This window comes from Pyxicephalus adspersus, chromosome 7 (assembly GCF_032062135.1).
Source record: "Pyxicephalus adspersus chromosome 7, UCB_Pads_2.0, whole genome shotgun sequence".
NCBI lineage: Eukaryota > Metazoa > Chordata > Amphibia > Anura > Pyxicephalidae > Pyxicephalus > Pyxicephalus adspersus.
In genome coordinates this window covers 30,546,122-30,566,662 of record NC_092864.1, presented here as the reverse complement: position 1 = coordinate 30,566,662, position 20,541 = coordinate 30,546,122, and the positions used below count along the sequence as shown (strand labels likewise).

Genomic DNA, 20,541 nt, shown 5'->3' with positions numbered 1-20,541 from the left:
GTACTGAGAGAGCACAGAGATGATCTCCTATATGTGCTGCTACTCTTTGATTGTCCAATCACAGGCTGAGTTGGGTCTCGGACCAGGTTACATTGCTCACTTATTGTAGAGAATGCAAACCGGAAGTTCAGCATGGCTGTGCCTAGATCATATGACTGGCTGGACAGAATTGAGAAGGTTACACTCTGCATTTGTATGTTTGCTAGTAATCTGTAGGGATTGGTAGAATGGTGCTGAAGATCTGCTGACACCTAGAAAATACCTGGAAAGGAATATGTTGACTGTTACATTAGAATTGGCTTACCGTCACAGCGTTTGTATTGTATAAAACGAGTTCTGAAATCACAATGTGGTATATATGTACAAATTGTTATAATATCAGTGCACCTCAAACTCCAAAGCTCTATAAATATTCTCTTATGGGATCACTGGACTCTTTCTGAATGCTAATCTCTCAGAAGATGCAAAAGCTCATCTTATTGCAGATGTAACCCCATTCCCCGAAAGCTCTGATTTTGCTTTACCATTGTTAAGTCATTTAAATCACCAGTATATATTAAAATAATTGATTTTGATCCTGATATGAAGGTCACTTTCTGTTATCTGGTGACAACACTTTGTTTTTTTTCATAGTTTTGGTCAAGCGTTGTCACACGGGCTTCTGCTGGAGAATACAAAAAAATGGCCCTTTCAGAAAACATTATATAGCCATGGTCAGCACAGTGGCTCAGAGGTTAGCACTCCGGCCTTTGCAGCACTAGGTCCCAGGTTCAAATGTTGGCCAGGAGATTCTGGTGGAATCTGCATGGAGTTTGCAGGTTCTCCCTGTGTTTGTGTGGGTTTACTCCCACATTCCAAAAACATGCAGTTAGGTTAATTGGCTTCCCTCCAATATTGACCTTAGATTGTGATATTGACATATGACTATGGAAGGGACATTAGATTGTGAGCCCCCTTGTGGGACAGCTAGTGACATGACTATAAACTTTATACAGTGCTACGTAATTTGTTGGCGCTATATAAATACTGTTTAATAATAATAATGGTCCATCGCTGTCACTATCTGAAAACTCACCTTGAGAAATGCTGGCAGGGGGGATTTTAAAGAAACAAATCTATTATTTATAATACACAATGCTATAACACAGTTAGGGCCTACATTAGCTTTCATGTCCCTGCATCCACCAATCAGTGTGACCGTGCCCGATGGCGGAGATTGAAGTGCGGCAGACACATTGTCGCAGCTTTTTCCCGTTAAGTCATTGGACCTCAGCTCTCACTCTCCACTTATCATCCAAAAGAAAACATTTCTAAATCGCTTTGATTCATGAGTCCTAGACGTCTGCTGAAACCTGACAAATTATTACATTAGGGGACGAGTTGGCTCCCATTAAACGTCCGTTATGGTTATTACAGCCCGTAAATTATCGCCTGGAGTAGGGGTGGTGGTGGGGGGGGGGGGGGACAGTCACTGTTTGTTTGGCTGCTTTAAGGAATTTTGGGGGGGAATTCTAAATTTTTGTATGAGAACAGAGCGACCCCAGAGAGAATGGCCTATTAATAGCCAGCCCTGATACCGGGGGCGTAGGGCTGTCTGCGGACTCCCTATGGTATAAGGTCTGGAGACGTGATGCTGACCAGATGTGATTTAAAGGGGAAATTCCAACACATTTCGTGTTGTTTTTAAATCAGGCAAACGTGCCAGAACTACAAAAACGATATCTATAGAGCCAAACAGAGATATAAAATACATTTCAAACCAGACAGCCATTTATTTTTATTGTCATCAGACTGAAATCACATCTAATCCCCAACCCCTTAGATTGTAAGCTCGTCAGTGCAGGTTCCACTCTGCTTCCTGTGTCACTGTCTGTATCTGTCTGTCATTTGCAACCCCTATTTAATGTACAGTGCTGCGTAATATGTTGGCCCTATATAAATACTTTTTATATTAATATTTGCAGAGTAGGATGTTCTGAAGCTGTAAAGTTCATGCTACTACCAGTAATACTGATTGATTTTTGGGGTGCGAGAGATAAAAATAATTCATACAGAATATTTAATAAAAAAAAAACAAAAAAAGCCAATGGGGTCATCCCCAGCCCCTCCTACTGTGATGTCACTGACCTAATAAGGAAGTTTCATATTACCTTATATGGATAGCACCTTGCTGAGAAGTATAACATTTCCTTATATGAGAAGTCAAATCAATGGGGAACTCGGAGTACCCCACGCCAAGCATCCTTCTGCGGCAATATAAAACCTCCTACAGACATGTGACGTCAGAGGATTGTTGTTGGAAATGATCATTCATGATTATGAGCCCTGTAAACACAGTGCCATTCTGTTCCATGTAGAGAGGTTCGGGGAGATCAAGCTATCAGAACCCCATTGTGCTCCCCTCTACAGGAAGGAACAAAGCTTGTTCCTGATCAGTTGTTTATCAATCCACTTTGGCTGATTAATGAACATTGGGGTACCACTGTACACATGTCATATTTTTATGGTCAAGATGGGCACGATGGTATGTGGACTTCCTGATCTGGCTGTACCCTCCCTCGTCCTAATATTGGCATTATTTAATTTTAATATCTTCGCTGTTGAACTCATTTGATTAAATTTTCTATTATTTGCTTATCACATATAAACTTTAAGCACCAAAAAATGTTGAGTGATTCAACAAGTCATCCAAATCTAGTGGAGATTTCTGGAATCAAACCTCCTCCTTGGGATCTTTGACCAACCTGATTGGATGTGCTGGGATTATGTAACTCCTGCGCAGGCATGTGGGAGTTCTTTTATTTATGGCTTGTGCAAGGGAAGCAGGAATTGCTGGGTATCCCTGGCAATAAACATGCGCCTGCACATGTGCATCTCGGCAAAGTCTGACAGCTGGGTGGGGATCAGGGAGATCGCCTGCACCTTTCTCCTATAACCACCAACTTGATCAGTGGCAGACATAGCCAAAAGTGGGTCCAGGTGCAGAATTGGCTTGGAGCCCCCGGCCAACCTGGGGCCCCTGGTGGCTGGTGGGGGTCCAGGGCCCTCGTTCAGTGGCACACTTTGCACCTCTCTAATTGGCTCCTCTGCCCGGTCATCTATTTTTCAAAGTGAGAATTTACTAAATGTAATTTTATCTACCAATTTCCAGACGTTTGGCCTTCTGTCCGTCATTCTGTCCGTCATGCGGGTTTCTGTCCACTTGGCACTTTCATCCCGAAATCTTCTCCAACCACAACACACTCCGGTCAGTCCTCTCCCTCTCCTCCCCCAGGGTTTCAATAATTGTTTCCAAATCACTCGCCGGCCCGGCTTTTATCTCCGAGACAGGCCCGTCGATCTCTTTGACCGCAGCAGCAGGCATCCCAGATACGGTCTTGGCATCCGAGATGAAATGTATTTGGGGAGGCAGCCTGCCAGACAAAAGGCTTATTTTAATATCTTTGTGGTTGCCGTCAGAAAATAAATGGAGGAATGGTAAGTAAGAGGCTGGGGAGAGGATGAGGCGAAAAAGGCCAATCTCCCCATGAAGATCAAAAACCTCCCCCTGGGGGTTGCCGAGTGTTTATCCCATCGCCCAAGGTTTAGACTTTCTCTGCACTTGAAGATTATCAGATAACTCAAAAGTTTACTAAGTTCATTAGCTGGGGCTCAAGTTTGGACCAGTCGAGCAAGACGTAACGGGGCGGCACAATGAGAGTATTTATCAGGCTGGATATCAATTTCCTTTTTTTGGAAAGTTTGTCTTAAAACAGACAGCTAAAGAACAACATTGGCATCTTAAATCAGAAGGTAAATACATGCAATGACTTTCAGGCCAAATAGAGAATGAGGGTTTTATTCTTCATTTTAGCACAGATATCTAGAGTTAAAGAGGACCTGTCACAATGAACAATTGGAGCAATTTATATAAAGTATTACTAAATAATAATACAAAATGACCAATAAATTTAGAGATATAGACAGCTGAAGCCGTGGTTCCCAAATGTTTAGGTGGTGGGGAATGGGAGCCTAACCTTGACTTTACTGTAAGTCAAAATTTTAATATAACATCAGTTGCAGATCTATTGGTCGTTTCAACATGTATAATATACACTCAGTTTGTATGGCCCAATTTGTGACAAATTTGCATTAGCCAGTTCATAGGGGCTTTGAATTAAAGTGGAACAGAGCTGCTGAACCATGAGGGGGGAGCTGAGCTGATGTGTTGTGTTTGTGTTTGTGCTAGGAGGGGGGAGCTGAGCTGATGTGTTAGTGCTAGGAGGGGGGAGCTGAGCTGATGTGTCACTGCCAGGAGGGGGGAGCTGAGCTGATGTGTCACTGCCAGGAGGGGGAGCTGAGCTGATGTGTAACTCCTAGGAGGGGAGAGCTGATTTGCTGGGTCTCAGTATTTCAAATTGAAATATTGAGTCACTGCTTAGAGGGGAAACCTACGCTTCTGAATCACTGCTGGGATGGGGCAGCTGAGCTGATGTTTCATTGCTGAGCTTTTGAGTCACAGCTGAGAGGGAGAGCAAGGGGGCTGTTGTTAGTAACTGCTGGAAGGGGGCTTAATTGCTGATAAAACAAAAATATCAGTGCTTCTACTAGGAACTATGAGTATGTGTTGCCCCACCTCCTGACCTCACTCCATGCCAATGTTATAATGAACTGTTCTAGTTGTCGGAGTTAAATATTTACTTAGCAGCAGGCACCACCTGCCCCAGGAACCTTTCATCTCAGCCACCCTGTGGTGCAATTACAATTTGGTGGCCAGGCCTACCCCATTCAGTAAGCAGAGCACCTGTTATTCTGTCTGACAACCACCAGAGGAGCGGTGTGTTCTGCCCTGAGGAAATCTGGGGATGGAAGTGGGATTTGCAAAGGGTTTGCAAATGACAGACAGCTACAGCCAATGACACAGAAGGAGCTTACAATCAGGGGTGTAGTGGGGCGGGCATGCGTGGGCACCCCGTGCCCTCACTTTTTTCGGTTTTGGTTTTGTGATTTGCTTTTCCCATTGTACACCTCTTTAGTCTGCTATAAATTATTAATATTATTAAACAGGATTTATATAGCACCAACATATCACTCTGAAATGTAGATTAAATAGGGATCAATCCTTGTTCTGATTTACAGATGTATCTGCATAGGCCTACTGTTGCATGGTTATGACTTCTTATTACACATGTGTTGTAGTGACAGGTTTGCTTTAAATTGCACCTGTTCCAAATAATCACAGGCTGGGGGAGGGACAAGACCTGCAAGTGTTAATAAATTTCAGTGTAGAGAAACCTCCGACCGTTCCAGACTGAGCTCTGTGATGTTGCAAAGCTGTCTTCATTTCAAAACCTATTGACAGAAATACAAATTGATTGGCAGGTAAACCATCCCTCATATACTGTATGTGATTGCATCTGTTGTTCCACCATAAAGAACAGCTCTCAGACTCTTAACTTTGCATCTACTCTGAACAGATCATGTAGAAGTGTCTAAAATAAAAGAGGACCTGGAATGGATTTCAGCTTAATTTCTTATTGGTCCCCCAGTGTCAGATATGCAGACAGAATTATTAAGAAGGGCCCTGCGCCCACTATGGGCTGTGTACTGTTTTCCAAAATGTACACACATTGCCATACATTGCAATTAGCAGCCCATTCGTTTGATTAGGCCAACACACCACATTGCACAGAAGCCCTTTTTGATTGCTCAGTGCACAGCAATGTACGATCATAGTGTGTATTTAGGGTACCATTGAGAATGAATGGCCACCCAGAACACAAAGCACACAAAGCATCACATGCATGTCATGTACACTGTCCCAATACACTAGTGGGAACAAATCCCAAGTTATTATTACAGGTCACTCTTCTCTGTGTGATCTATTGGAATATTTATGTTTAGGTTGGAGTTTTCAAACTTTTTGTGCCCTATAAAAAGGAATATATTGCATACATTTTTACATTTTTGAGATTATTTATTCCAATGGATGTAGAACACATGAATCCTGTTAAGAATTTACAAGTCAATGTATCAGTAACATGACTGATTGCAGCTCATGTATAGCAATACAGTAAAGTGATTGCTAAGATGCTGTCATATTTGGGAATGAAAACAGCGCCACTTGCTGGCAATATGAGTGCATGACATCTATGTAGAGCTGTGCATCTCATATGATGTAGTTATATGATGTAGTGAATTGATAAACTGGATTTCAATCCATCCTAGGGGCGAAATAAAAATCTGTGCAGTGTACAGTCCATGCTAGAAGCAATACTTTAGGAAAATGGACCGGTCACCAAGTTTACTCATACTAAGTCATAGGTGTAACGCCTTCCAGTATTTATTCTTGGTATTTATCACAAACTTTATCTGCTTTTCTCTCCAGAAAGCCAGAAACATTTTTATTTGGGCATTGTCCGGGGTCATATCCGGGGTATCTTTAAATTGAAAGGTCAATTTAAAGATACCACATATTGAGCCCTATACAGTTATTAGGTGTGCTATGTCTGACATGAATCAGCCTGTCCCCTGTGTCTGCAATGTTACAATCTTGCAGGCTGACCACTAAATAAAAGGAGACTAAAAAATGTTTCTTTCTGGCTCTTAAGCTACGTACACACTTCCAATTATTATCGTTGGTAAACGAACGACGAACGATCCTGCACGATAACTGCGAACGATCGTATAGCACCGATCCTGTACATACAGATAACGACACGATCGTTCGCAGATATTGTACACACGATAGATGAACGATACAGGAAGTGACGTGCACCACAGGAAGTGAGCGAACGTTCGTTCACCGCGCATGCTTAGACCATGGACGATCAATGAACGACCGTACACACGATAGATGGTCAACGATCGTCATCCGATCCGCCGCTCCGGTCGTTTATTTCCAACGACTATCCTCGTTCGTCGGCGTCGTTGGTTACTTTTTTTACGAACGATTTTTGCCCAATCGATCGTTCGTCGTTCATTTCCAACGATAAAAATTGGAAGTGTGTACGCAGCTTTAGTTTAGGCAATACCACGGGCTGAACCTCAAGCATGATTTTTTTTTTTAATAAAAAATGGTAAAAAAAAAACATTTACACTTCTGTTTATCGTGACTGGGCAGGAAATTTTTAGGAAGACTTTTAAAAACTTTAAAGTAAACCTGACAGTAATAAAAAAAATTGCATGACTATTTTTTATGCTAATTATATTAGGAGGTGGGTACATAGGATGATGCTACATTGATATAGAAGGGTGGAGGGGGTCACATGACCATACCTGGAAGTACAGAGTATTTCTAAGGGACTGATGGCAGATCTAGGTGACTGTTGCAGCTACCATCTGCAGATACTGTAACTTATATAAGAAAACCCATGGACATAATAATTAAAGATAGTCAATGCAATGCAAATACTTTTTTATTTTATAGCAAGCATCAGTAAGATTTATATCATCCTCATGTATTGCACAAAATAAAAAAAAGTTGTTGCATTATGCCATGTATTTTTACTAAATTAGAGGGTAGTGCCATGGGGCGCCATCATGTGTACCCGCCCCACCCTGGAATCCATGTGACACTTCAGCGAATGCTGTGGGCAGGGGCAATGTTCCAGGGTCATATTCCTAGGGAGGATCCCCCTATTTGCTGCCAATGGAACATTTTCTTTAAGTCTGTTTAACATCAGGCTTACCCATTTCCCAGCAAAAGGAGGGGCATTCCTGTGACAAAGTAAATATATGCAATTTTTTTAGAATTTGTAAACAGAACTAGTTGCACATTGCTGGAAAAACTGTAAAAGAACCCTCAGGATCTCAATTCAGTATTTTATTTTTCATTTTGGTCTCTGAAGCATATATTAGCGGAAATAACAAGGATTTAATTATAAAGGATGTCACAGAAAAAAAACTTTTATTCTTCTTCACATGTTAGAATAAACCGCAGCTTTTATTGGGCCAGCAGCTGCTCCAAAATATCTCGAGGGGTAAAAGCCGATTTGATGTGTTACGTTAATTACCAATGTGTGCAATATTTGTATTTCCTTTCATATTCTGCAAAGGGCGATTGTAGGAGGAGGAGGATTGTGGGAAATATTACTTCCAATCTTTCCGAATAACAATTCTGCTTTTGTCGGGGTTTTGTCATAACGATGTGCGTCAGCTGAGCTCGAGTTTGTTGTAGAAACAATTTATGTCTGAAGGGATCATTTTGTTCATTGACTGTGCAAAGAGTATTTTATTATTATTAATAAACGGGATTTTCATGGAGCCAACATATTATGCAGCGCTGTACATTAAATGGGGGTTGCAAATGACAGACAGATACAGACAGTGACACAGGAGGGAAGAACTCTGCCCCCGAAGAGCTTACAATCTAAGAATAATATCAGTGGGTTTTTTCTTTACAAAGTGTAGAAGAGGAAGTTGTATGACTTTAATCAGGCAACGTTTTACCCTTGTGTAAATATCAGGTTATAGGTGTGTAAAAAGAATCTCTTCTGACTGAAACATGCAGCTTTCTCTGTGTGGAAAGCTCCCTTCTTTGGTAATTCGTCTTTTTCTCTCATCTGAAGATTAGTAAAAAGGTTTTTAGTAGAATTACATTGATAATCTGCTGTTAAACATCAAGCCCGTACCGCACCAAAAAAGGACAAAACAGCAAATTCTTATCTGTTACTGGAAAAATCGTGGCCCAAATACAGCCGCTGCTAATATGGTCATTTGTGAGATCATCACACCAAGTCCATGGCCGTCTTTGTTAGGATGGCGGCCACCAACATACTTTTTTTGTTTTAGATTTTATTTTTATGTGTTTATTGTGTTTAGTTCAGTTTTATTATCCCACTTGAAGTGGAAGTAAAACTATAAAAGTAAATATACATTCAGAATGAGAACAGGTGTGAGCTTCTGTCAGATGTACATTGCGGTGTATGTCCTCATTGTGGAGATTTTCTCTTACTTCCTGTTCCTCTGTCACCAGGACAGGAAGTGAAGGAAAACTTCTGCCCAATACAGATTGCAATATAAGCCACTCCCAAAAACAAATTTACACTGTGCTTTATATCCACCTCCCTCTGTGCCATCCTTGTAATCATTTATTTTCTTTTATTTCAGCCATCTAACACAGAGAGTCCACAGAAGCATGTAGACACCACAGTAAGTATTATTTTATGTTAGTTTTAAAATAAATCTGTTTAAAATTTGAGATTGCACTTTTAGCTAAACACATTTCTAGTGCATCTAAACAAAAGTCCTACGGTCTTTAAAAGCAGCCACAGAATGAGTGAGAAAATCTACCTCCTGCCAGCATGCTGCAGAGAAAGTCCTTTGTGCTCTGTGTGGAAGCAGCCATCTCTCTGCAGGGTTCTGACACCCCCTCTGCTCAGTCGGACCTATACCAATACAATCAGCAAAGCTCATGCTTACTAGTGATTGGTGAACTTCAGCTATGACTTAGCAGGGGGCGTGTTTGACCCCTGCAAAAGGGCTACTGCTTCCACACAAAGGCTTTTCTATCCAGGGGTGGATGCTTTAAAAAAAAAATCATAGTAATACCTTTCACTATATTGTTTTATTGCTCTTGGAAATCATTTAGCTGATTTCAAAAGTTGACTGAAGAGTCTCCAACTAAGTGTGTGCCCACATGCCTCTGTAGCCACTGAGCCCTTATAATTGTTGGGTTCCACGGTATATACCAGCAGTTTCCACCCAGAATAGCCCTGGTTTGTCTTGATTTTACTCGCTTTATTATGTGGTTTTATCATTAAATGAATCACACTAAAAAATTAAACCAAATCCATAAGCCTATGACATCTGAGGTGCTGCTTATACGTGGGATCTCAGATCTCACAGAAATGTTTCAAAAATGAAGACAAAAAATTGTGTGGACAATTATATCTTAGTGATGTGTGGTAGATTGTTAGAGAAGTTTGCAGCTTTGTATGATCAGCTGTATTCACTTTGGGATCACTGGTGATCTCATATTCAATTTATCGGTTGTTTCCCAGTGACTTCTGACACATTGAAGGGTTAACGTGGCTGTTATTCACATCAGCTGATAAGTGGCTGACCCTCTGCTTGTGGGGAGAAGGGAGGAGAGTCACTGTGCCCTTGGCTGAAGCTGCAGTCATAAGTCATTTCATTTCATAACTTGGTGGAAAAAATATTCCCCACAATAATGTCCCCAGAATAGAGGAACATAGGGACAGATCGGAGTTTGGGATTCCTTAGATTAAGATCAGGAGATTTGGTAGTTCCACCATGGCGACCATGCAGCCTTGGAGGAGGTTTGTGCGGGCGTTCAGTTTCTCACAGGTAAGTGACCCAGACCTTCTATTCCCGGCTACACCTACAACCCAACCTTATTCAGAATTTGCTGCAATCACAGCTGAGAGAGTAGAATTATTGGAGCATCTGCTTATAAGTTCCTTTCGCATTTCCCCCTGTTTTTTGAGATGGGAAATAAGGTTATCATTCTGACTCCAATGCATTTTACCAGAAAGGTAGAAATTCTGCAAAAGTGCAAAATCTGTGTCAGAATTTTAAGCTTTATGGGTTTTCCCAACCAGTTCATGCCGTGTCCTTCCAAGACATCTGCTGCCTGATTTTGGCTAACTCTGTAGCCTTCTGGTTGCCACCTGGATGGGAAAGTCGGACTCGTTGCTAATAGAAAAGACACCATAAGACCGGTATTGCTTCCTGAAAAAAGTGGCAACCCTAGATAGCTTTGTGGAAGAATTGGGGTGCTTTGGGGAATTTGAGATATCGGGGGGCTCTCTTAGCAATGTTTTGTTTTGTGAAAAGCCTAATGAAAAGTTTGGAATATTGTGACCAATATATAGTTTTTTTAGTTGCAGATAGAATAGGGACGGTTTAAACCCCTATAAGGTTCAAGTATTGTTGCCTGTGTCCTGCTGGGGAAATGTCTCCTATAGACACAACAGGAAATGAGAACAAATCTCCCTAAGTGAGGGGAAATTCCCTTTTAGGGTGGCTTTACACATTGCAGTTCCTCAATCCCTTTTAAATTCACCATAACTCTGTATTATAAAGAGGAAATCGATACAATTTGCATTCAGATAAAATGCGTCGCAATGCTGCCGCTTCTTACTGCCTGTCAATATAAAGTTAATAAATGGACTCATTTGGTACAGTGGTAATCATGTTTTGCATGCAATTTTACTGTTCAAAAACCTTGTAAAAATGCCTAACATTGAACTGAATGGATTCATTTCAAAACTTTTTTGTGACAAGAAGTAGGAGACGTCAGTATTGCTGCTGTTAAACATATATATATATATAGAACATCCAAGGATGATTTTCCACCCCTGCCACCTCCATAGACTTGAACTGGTGCAGCTTGCAAGCACCTCAAAACTTTGCAGTAAAATATTGTCAGCCTGAAGATCTGAAGGAGATTGTGGTGTTGTATGGTCAGCTTTAAACAGGTGTCACCAAACCTTTTCACATTGGAAGATTTCCCCTCATCTCTTGCTCTTGTGAGGCCTTTAAATAAACTGAAGTGCCATATTATTCGATTGCAAAGTGAAACTAAACACTGCCAATAGTAACCTGTCCCTGTTCCTTTGTGGATGCCGGCATCTTCTTTTCTTCTGCATTCCGATTTTCAGCCATCTTGATTGCCTGGGCTGGGATGACATGACGTAAGACTTCACAGGTGTGTGGGAGTTCATTCAGTCCCAGCACTTGCAAGGGAAGCCAGGATGTGCTGGTTATCCCTAGCAACAAACCATGAGCTGCACATGGAGTTTGGCAGCTAGGCGACGATCAGGCAGGTAAGAATAGGTATTGCAGAAGGGGCATCACCTTTCCTTTTCTGCAGTCAACACCTGTCTGATCAACAATTTTCAAAGTGGGGCTTCAGTTCCATTTTAAATTCTAACTTTACATACAGAATCCTCAAAATCAATAAATGAGATCAGAAGCAAGAAAAACAATAATGCTCGGTATGCATGGCCCTTGTGTTGTGGCCTTGCAGAAGTAACATTGTATATTATGTTATCACACTGCCTGGGGCTGTATTTATCATATATCATGGTACCATTTGGCCAATGCCTAGGAAGCCTGGGTGGAGGTGGCAGCACCCAGAGCAATCTGTGCAGATTGGGATCACATTTCCAGTTGCTCCTCTCTAGTGTCCAGATTGAAATGTTTTTGGCTAAATTCTTTTTCATGTGTAAAGATAATAAGGAATATTTCCAGGGGCGGTTCCTCAAACTCTGATAATGAAAAGAAGTACATTGGACATGGATCATATTTTCTCTAATGACATTCCACTCTTCGGTCTTGCCGTAGGGTGCAGCAATATTACAGTGACAACGTCGGTATTTGTCACACTGAAGTTTTGGAATAACATACTAATGTCTTCATGAGCTTGAACTGTAACAGATTATCTGCGGGTTCTCTAAGTGTTGGTATTCACGCTGCCGGGGCCAAGTTTACTCTTCACTGGCCAACCTCTTGATGTTGTTTTGTGCCACTGGGTTCAGGCAGTACCCATTCAGAATAATATTTAGAATATACAAAACTGTGGGTGACAACGGCTCCAATTCATTATTATTTTTATACAGTATTTATATAGTGCCAAAATATTATGTAGAGCTTTACAAAGTCCATAGTATTGTCACTAGCTGTCCCTCAAAGGCACTCACAATCTAATGTCCCTACCATAACCACATGTCATTACCACAGTCTAAGGTCAGTTTTGGGTGGAAAACCAATTAACCTAACTGCATGGTTTTGGAATGTGGGAGGAAGCCGAAGTAACCAGGGAAAACTAATGCAAAAACAGGAGTACCTGCAAACTCCATGCAGACAGTGTCCTGGTCGAGATTCAAACCTGGGACCCAGCGCTGCAAATGCCGGAGTGCTAACCTCTGATCCATCGTGCTCCCCAATTTATCAAAATTTAGAGAATCTAAATTGTCCCACGAGTCAATATTATTGAGTGGCATTTTGGCATGCCCGTGAAACTGCAGTTTTGTATTCATTAATTCATCATTAAAGTGCAGTCGGGATTGTTTTTTGGATAGACTGGGAGATTGTTAGAACTGTGCCATGAAGAGGTTAGAGAGATTTCCCCCCAATTCCTGTCTTAGTGACACTGTTTTAACAGGCAGAAAGTAAAGAGAATTCTTCAGTGAAAGGGGCCATGACACACTGGGCTCAGGGAAAATGGGATGAATGATACCAACTGACATTGAAGCTGGAGGACTGAGAAAATCTAGAGGCAGAAATGAAGTAATGCAGGGAATGATTCTTTTTTAAAAGTGCTTGTACAACGTAATGATTTGGGTCCAAAAAATTACTCTTTTATTGTTGCTTTCTGCCCCCACTGCATTGCTTTTTGAATAATTAATTTTTGCATCTTCTTAGTAATTGTTTTGTAATTTTGGTATTTCGTTTTTCTTCTCATAGGGGTCCACTAAGTCCTCCAGGAGTACGCAATCCCGTCGCAGGCCATCAAGGTGAGGTTTGGAGCCCCATTCACTTTAATATTTCTTTACTCATCAAGTAGGGGACAGTTAGCATCCCTGTAACATTCTTGTTGCTGTCTGTAACATAATGCCAAGATTTCTATTCACTTCCTATCAAAAAGGCATACTAGGTCGTGAGTTCAAATCTTCCCAAAGTGAAAGGAAATCACAGTAGTCACCTGGAGAGATTTCCTTTCGAATTTTGTTTTGTGACAACTGTTGGATTTTGGTGCTTTGACAGTGATACAGGAGGAGAGGACCCTGCCCCGAAGAGCTTACAATCTAGTAGTGAGTTGCAATGAAAGCAGATTGCCTATGTTGCAAGATTTTTCTTAATGACTAGGGTTTAATAGCACTGAAGCAAGCTCAGATTTTTATCCGAATTCCAAGTTCATATCATTGGAAAGGTCAGTAAATCTATGGTGGGTTAGCCTCCTGGATGGAGAAGCAGCCATGTTAGCTTACAAATTTCTGTAGCCAGAATCCTGACTGTGCCCCCTGACACACACAGCTGTTCTGTCGGTACACAGGGTGAGGCTTCTCGCATACCTTCCTCACCATGTGATCCTCCAGAATCAAGCATGGAAATTTCCTGAGTACGGACAGAACCCGGGAGAAAAGGAAGCCCATTTATATGCCCAGTACATGTGATTTCTATATCACGCACTTGCTTGTTTTTTGTGAAGTGTTTATGGAGATTTTTTTTAAATTTAGAGAGAATGTCCACATTCAAACTTTAAACTTGTCATCTTTAAAGTGAACATGGGGCAGAAAATTGCTGTATATGAACTGAGATTGACGGCTCATTTTTGAAGGAAGTCACCTCTTGGGATGTCATACTAATCTTGGCTGATTCGGTGACATGGAACAAGCGTGCAGGACCAGGCCTGTCTTTCCTGGCTTGTTTTAGGTCTGTGATGTGCTGTCCAGGAGTTGGGTAGACCTTCTGTGTTGTCAGAGAAAATAGAGGTATAGGTCTGACAGATGGTGAGAGCCAAGAGCAGGAAATTACAGAATGATGACCAGGACAAACAAAAAGGTTTAGGGGATCACTGGGGTAAGGTAAGTCCTGGTTCCAGTTCCAAGACAGATGTCACAGACAAACTTTACAGGACATGAGGAAACATGCAAACCTATTGATAATGATTATTATTGGCTTCACTTTAAAGTCCACCAAAGTGATAAAGTGTGTTGACCAGTGTTTATTGACCTTTTAAGCATGGGGGATCTCCATGCAACTTTAAATAACTTTCAGTTCCTGGGGAACCAGTAAATTATATAATATGTAATATATAAGGAATATTATTCTTCATTAGATTATTATCATTTGCTTTGAAGCACAAAGAAGCAATAGAAACAAGAAATAAAGTCTGTGGGATTGCCGGTAAATAAAATGTTGTCACTTTTCAAATCTTATGCAGCCAAATGGCACAAAAAGGGTGGCAGGGTTTTTTGTGTTTGTACATTGCTTTACAAATCTTCACATTGACATTTTAGATGTTTCAGCTGTGTATTTAGATTTGTTTTTTCCTGTCCACTCTCGCAGGAGTTTTAGCTTAATTCACACCATGGAGGACAGCTGTGAACTCGACCTCACCTACATCACCGAGCGGATCATCTCTGTCACCTTTTCCCCAGGGACAGAGGAGGCCACCTTCTGCCGGAACCTCAAAGAGGTGGCCCATATGCTGAAATCCAAACATGGAGAAAATTACCTGGTAAGCATCAAGATGTGCTACAACCCTATAAGATGAATGTACAATCATATATTGTTTAACTGCCTCCTTTAACCTTTCTGTATATGGTTTCAGATTTTTAATTTGTCTGAGAGGAGACATGATATCAACAAACTCCATTCCAAGGTAAGATTTTCCCTGGACTCTTTTAACAGATTCCTATGTAATAAGACTGATTTTCAATATAATGATACATGGTAATACAATAATAAGGCTGATAACCAAAATGTGGCATTGTGGAGATGATTACATAGAACATAATAGAATAAAATATAATGTGACCTAATAAAATGTATTTTGTGGTAGTCATATGTGTTCCTCTGGTTACAATGAGCTCTTTGTGGAGGTTGTGTTCTGGCAGAGAATAACGTTTTGTGGTGTTTATATTGTGGTAGGATGATTTCTTATAGAAACAAAGTTTTGGTTAAATGTAGCCTGATGGAAGCCATGTGGTGGCAAATGGGTGTTTCAAAGCCATGTTGTGATAGAAGGAAAGCTTATAGGAGATATTTTTTGGTTATTAATCCTTGATAAAAACCATGCAGTGGTAGAATAAGGCCTTTCAGATGCCATGTTGTGATATAGATCAGTGATTCTCATCCAATGTTCCATAGAACCCATGGGGTTACTCCAGAAGTTGGTAGGGGTTCCTCACACTGTGGCTGATTAACCTCCCATTTGTTGATGTTTGCATAATTCTGGGGTTAACACTACTTGGTGGACTCCTATAGATGACTCCAATTATATTTTTAGTTGTTTATAGAGGTGGTATTCTTTTCAGCACTGTAGGAGGGGTCATTCTTTCCACTGGCTCACTGACCACCAATAATTGATATAAGCAGGGGTTCTACAAAATGGAAAATTGTATCAAGGTTCCTTTGAGGTTGAGAAAGGCTATGAGTGCTTCTAGAAGCCGTGTTGTGATTGTGAGGCCTTAAGGAAGCTAACTTGAGGCATACTGAGGGCTTATAGAATTCATGTTGTAGTAGATGAAAACTGATAGAAGCCGTATTGTGTTTGCATTGAATCAAAAAGATACCCAATTTAGGCAAAAAGAGACCTGGCAAAATTCATTTTGTGGTAGAACGAGGTCTAGGAACCATGTTGTTCTACAGGGGTGTAAGTAATGCCAGGCTTTGTGAAGACCAGAATATACGGTATATGTACGGTACTGAAAACTATATTGTGATAATATAAAGCCTAATAGATTAGCAGGCTGTACTAAACTGGGATACGTCTTTGGACTTGGTTAGGCTCATTGAAATTCATATTGTAGAATATGGCTTGGCATGACCCAGGTTGGATGAAAACCTCTGTAAATCCAAGCAATTTACAACTCCGCAGCTTTTGAGAAACTTCAAGTTAGGCCATACACACAAAGCAGGGCATGCTGGTAATTTTAATTCTTTTACAGCTGAAAAGATACAAGTTGTCTATAACTGGTTTATTTCATTTTTGTCAGTTACCATTTACATTACTTGGCATACAGCACAGAGCCATCATAGGGTCTTTTCATTAGATAGAACATTGAGATGTATAGCTGCTGTAGATCCCGACAGGAAATGCAATCTGGGGCTCTGTTCTACATTGTAATGCATTGTGCCAGAAGGATTGTCTTTACCTTCAATTGAAAATCTGCTTATTAACAGCTTATTACGTCTGAGGAACTGTACTAACTGGCTGTAACCGCAGTAATGTTGTCACTGCAGTATTTGCAGACCGGCTCTACCACAGACAGATTAGATTAGCCGCACTGGATACTGGTGGGCCACATTGAGGGGCAAATTAAAGAGGAGCTGCCCTTGAATTCCTGACCCAGTTCCAGATTTTATATTTTTCTTCTGTCCTTGATGTTTAGAACTGATCAGCTGCACAACATATTAAGTCCTTCATAGATGCTTGTAAGATTTGCTTTAGGATACCAGTCAAAATGAATGGCAATGGAATGCAGTGTGATTGGTGCGTCAGAACATGTTGCATTTAATATTGAATTGAGCTGGAAAGGTTTAGTTAAATTTCCACTGTTAGGTTTTTAATAGCTGTCAATATAGGGAAGATGTTTATTTGTTTCCTGTTACCTTTCAGTAGAGTGGGGGGAAGTTCGAGAATCTTATAATGCTTTTGCTGCTCTTTATAACTTCCTTTACCAATGACAACCATTGGTGTCAACTGGGGGAATAGAACTATGCTGCAACTGTTCACCTCTGGATATTGGCAACCACAGCATATATTATTATATCTAGGAATTCATTCTGTTTTGTCTCTTTGCAGGTGTTGGATTTCGGGTGGCCGGACCTCCATGCCCCAGCGCTGGAGAAGGTGTGCAGTATCTGTAAAGCCATGGACACTTGGCTGAACGCCGACCCCCACAATGTTGTTGTCATCCACAACAAGGTACTACCCACTGGGTGTTTTTTTTTAAAATTTCACCCTACAAGAAATTCAATCAAAAAACGTAAACCTCCAACATGGTCAGTGCACTTTTTTGGGTTTAGACAGCGAGTTATTGTTTCCTGAGTCTTCGTTGGTCAGGTTCACTCTGTCTATTTCTCCTATTGGCCATTATGTTTGGGACAAAAAGTAATGGGAAATCCAGAAAATAATGAGTGGAAATCCTCCAATGTGGATACTCATAAGGGCTTTACTCCATCCAAAGCTTAAGTGAAAAGGTTACTCTTCAAATATTACTAATTCCAAGCCCTTCTTTCTTCCCCAATGTAACTATGGGAAATGAACACATAGGTTGACAGAAGAGACATAAAGACAGAATTCATAAATTTTTCCCATGCTAGGTGCAAATAAACAGCCAATGCAAATAAACAGCCTTCTTATAATATGCCAAACAAAACCCAGGGACACTTTATTTCAACTTCATGAGTACAGGAAATTTAGCCAATATTGCTTGGCAAGATGAATGCAGCAAATTATCAGGAAAAAATGCTTGAAAATGTGCTTTTAATAGCCTGGAAGCTACACATGGGGTGAACATTCTAACATGACAACGTAGGCCACTTTAACCCTTCAGCAGTGGCTGCAACAGGTACAAGTGAAGGTTCTGGAGACAGCATCAGAACTCTCTGACCTTAATATTATTGGGCTACTTATGTAGTAGGGGGGGGGTCTCAAAATTGCAGTTCATGATGGACAACCTAAGACTTTACAGGACCTGAATGTGTTTGGTCCACATCTTGGACAATCTACATGGTGAGTAAACTTATGAGCACCATTCTATTCAATGTTAGTTGTATTTCATGTTGAATAGTAGTGTGGATTTTACCATGTTTGTATTGGTACAGATTTGTAACGTTCCTGTTTTGTCTTCTTTTCAGGGAAATCGGGGGCGTACCGGAGTGGTTGTTGCTGCATACATGCACTACAGCAACATATCTGCCAGGTATACCATATTGATAGGCTTTTGCTTATATGCAAATGGACAGATTGGCCTTGATCCATTGAGCTTGCCGTTTTACTTAAGGCATACTGAAGAACATACAATAAAATTGATTGAGAGGCCACCTTAGCAATGCCTCAAGCACTTCAAGTATGCCTTCAATTCTTGTAGTTTGATGAATCCTGGCCACGTAAAATGCAAACTCACATTTAGCAAAATAAGTTTTACAATGCTATTAGCTTCTTTGGCATGATGTGAAATCAATTTACATGCATCTTTTTTTCTCTACAGTGCAGATCAGGCTTTGGACAGGTTTGCAATGAAGCGGTTTTATGAAGACAAAGTTCTTCCGGTTGCACAGCCGTCTCAAAAGAGGTCAGTTCATCTGTGTTTATGTTGTGCTATAGAAGGATTAAACTTTAATTTATTAATCCTGCTTACCAGGTTGGAGACCTGCTGTGCCCCTTATTATGGGTTCCCACCATCCCTGTGCTGGGTTTACAGGTCTGTTGACCTGGTATGCCCATTAAGAGGGGCTCCCATCATCCCTGTGCTGGGTATACAAATCTGTAGATTATGCCCATTATGAGGGGCTCCAACCATTCCTGCCAAGGTTTTAACATATATAAAGATAAAACAGGAGCATCTGCAATGCACAAAAATTGGCAGAAATGCCCAAATTTATATATACTTCATACAGCTAAGAAAGACCTGTGAATACGTATATATGAGGGATGGTTTACTTGACAGATGATTTTTATTCCTGTCCATCAGTTCCTGAGATGTACAGGCAGAGAAGGAGACCAGAACTTTCTCTGTATTTAAATACCATTTAGAGGTCTCCTCCCCACCCTGCAATGTGATTGGACAGTAAAATATTCCCTCTAAATTGTGTTTATGTAACTGTCTTGTGATGTGTGGATGTGCATGGCCACATGAGGGCAGTACAAGAGTTTTCTTAAGCTATGTACACACGGCAGATTTTTATCGCCCGATAATCGGCATCGGCCAAATATCGGGCGAAAATCTGCCGTGTGTACAGTCGGTGTCGTCCATCGTCCGAACGACCGACCTGCCGGATCAACGGACGAAGGACGACGACCGATCCTAATGAAAGGGAAGGGGGAGAGCACGCAGCAGGGTGCTGCTCCGTCACTCTCCCCCTCCCCTCTCCAAAGAGCATGAACGGTGCTGTATGTACAGCACCGTTCATGCATCGTGCAGTCCCTTGTCGTTGGAAAGGATCGTGAAAGATCCTTTCCTACGACAAAAATTGCAAGTGTGTACGCAGCTTTATGCTGCATGTTCTTAGCTAAAATGTCCACATCTATAATGTATTGAGAGTTGAATTAGCATTTCAATTGTGTATTTAGCTGTTTGTCGGATGTTCAGTTTTAAGCAATCAGATTTAATCTTAAGGAACCTTGTAGACTGGCAATGGGGAAAATGTATTTGGCCCTTTTTTTGTTTCAGAAAATATTTTGTTTCCCTCTCCTATGCACAGGTATATACATTACTTCAGCGGCCTGTTATCCGGTGCCATTAAGATGAATAACAAACCCTTATTCCTCCATCATGTCATCATGCATGGCATTCCGAACTTTGAGTCCAAAGGAGGTTAGTACTGTTTTCAGCCAACAAGAACACATGCCTTTGATCTGAAAATCTGATTATAAATAATGAATTGCAATGAGTTGAAATACTGTGCAAGCAGCGCCCATATCTTTGCTGAGAGCATACTGACCATATATACATTTATTGGAAAATGCACTTTCACTCCCTGTGAATATAACAAAATGTATTGGTACAGCACAGCTTTGACCATTTCCTCTAATGATGCTGACCCCACAATTCTATATATATATAAGGGCCTCTGGACCTCCTTCCTTCTGCTGATGACCCCTCAGGTATTGCACCCCATATTTTTATCAATATAGGGGAA

The 20,541-nt window shown here is 41.0% G+C and overlaps 1 protein-coding gene across 7 annotated transcripts in view; it reads left to right on the top strand.

Moving 5' to 3' along the window:
• Window positions 1–20,541, top strand: part of TNS1 (tensin 1) — a 271,239-nt gene that overhangs the window by 173,903 nt on the left and 76,795 nt on the right. For all 7 annotated transcript variants that reach the window (XM_072417966.1, XM_072417968.1, XM_072417970.1 and 4 more), the window contains 8 exons: window positions 9,091–9,132; window positions 13,414–13,463; window positions 15,019–15,190; window positions 15,284–15,334; window positions 17,480–17,602; window positions 18,538–18,602; window positions 18,891–18,974; window positions 20,104–20,216. In XM_072417966.1, the coding sequence (XP_072274067.1) occupies window positions 9,091–9,132; window positions 13,414–13,463; window positions 15,019–15,190; window positions 15,284–15,334; window positions 17,480–17,602; window positions 18,538–18,602; window positions 18,891–18,974; window positions 20,104–20,216 (700 nt within the window). The remainder of the gene's footprint in view (window positions 1–9,090; window positions 9,133–13,413; window positions 13,464–15,018; window positions 15,191–15,283; window positions 15,335–17,479; window positions 17,603–18,537; window positions 18,603–18,890; window positions 18,975–20,103; window positions 20,217–20,541) is intronic.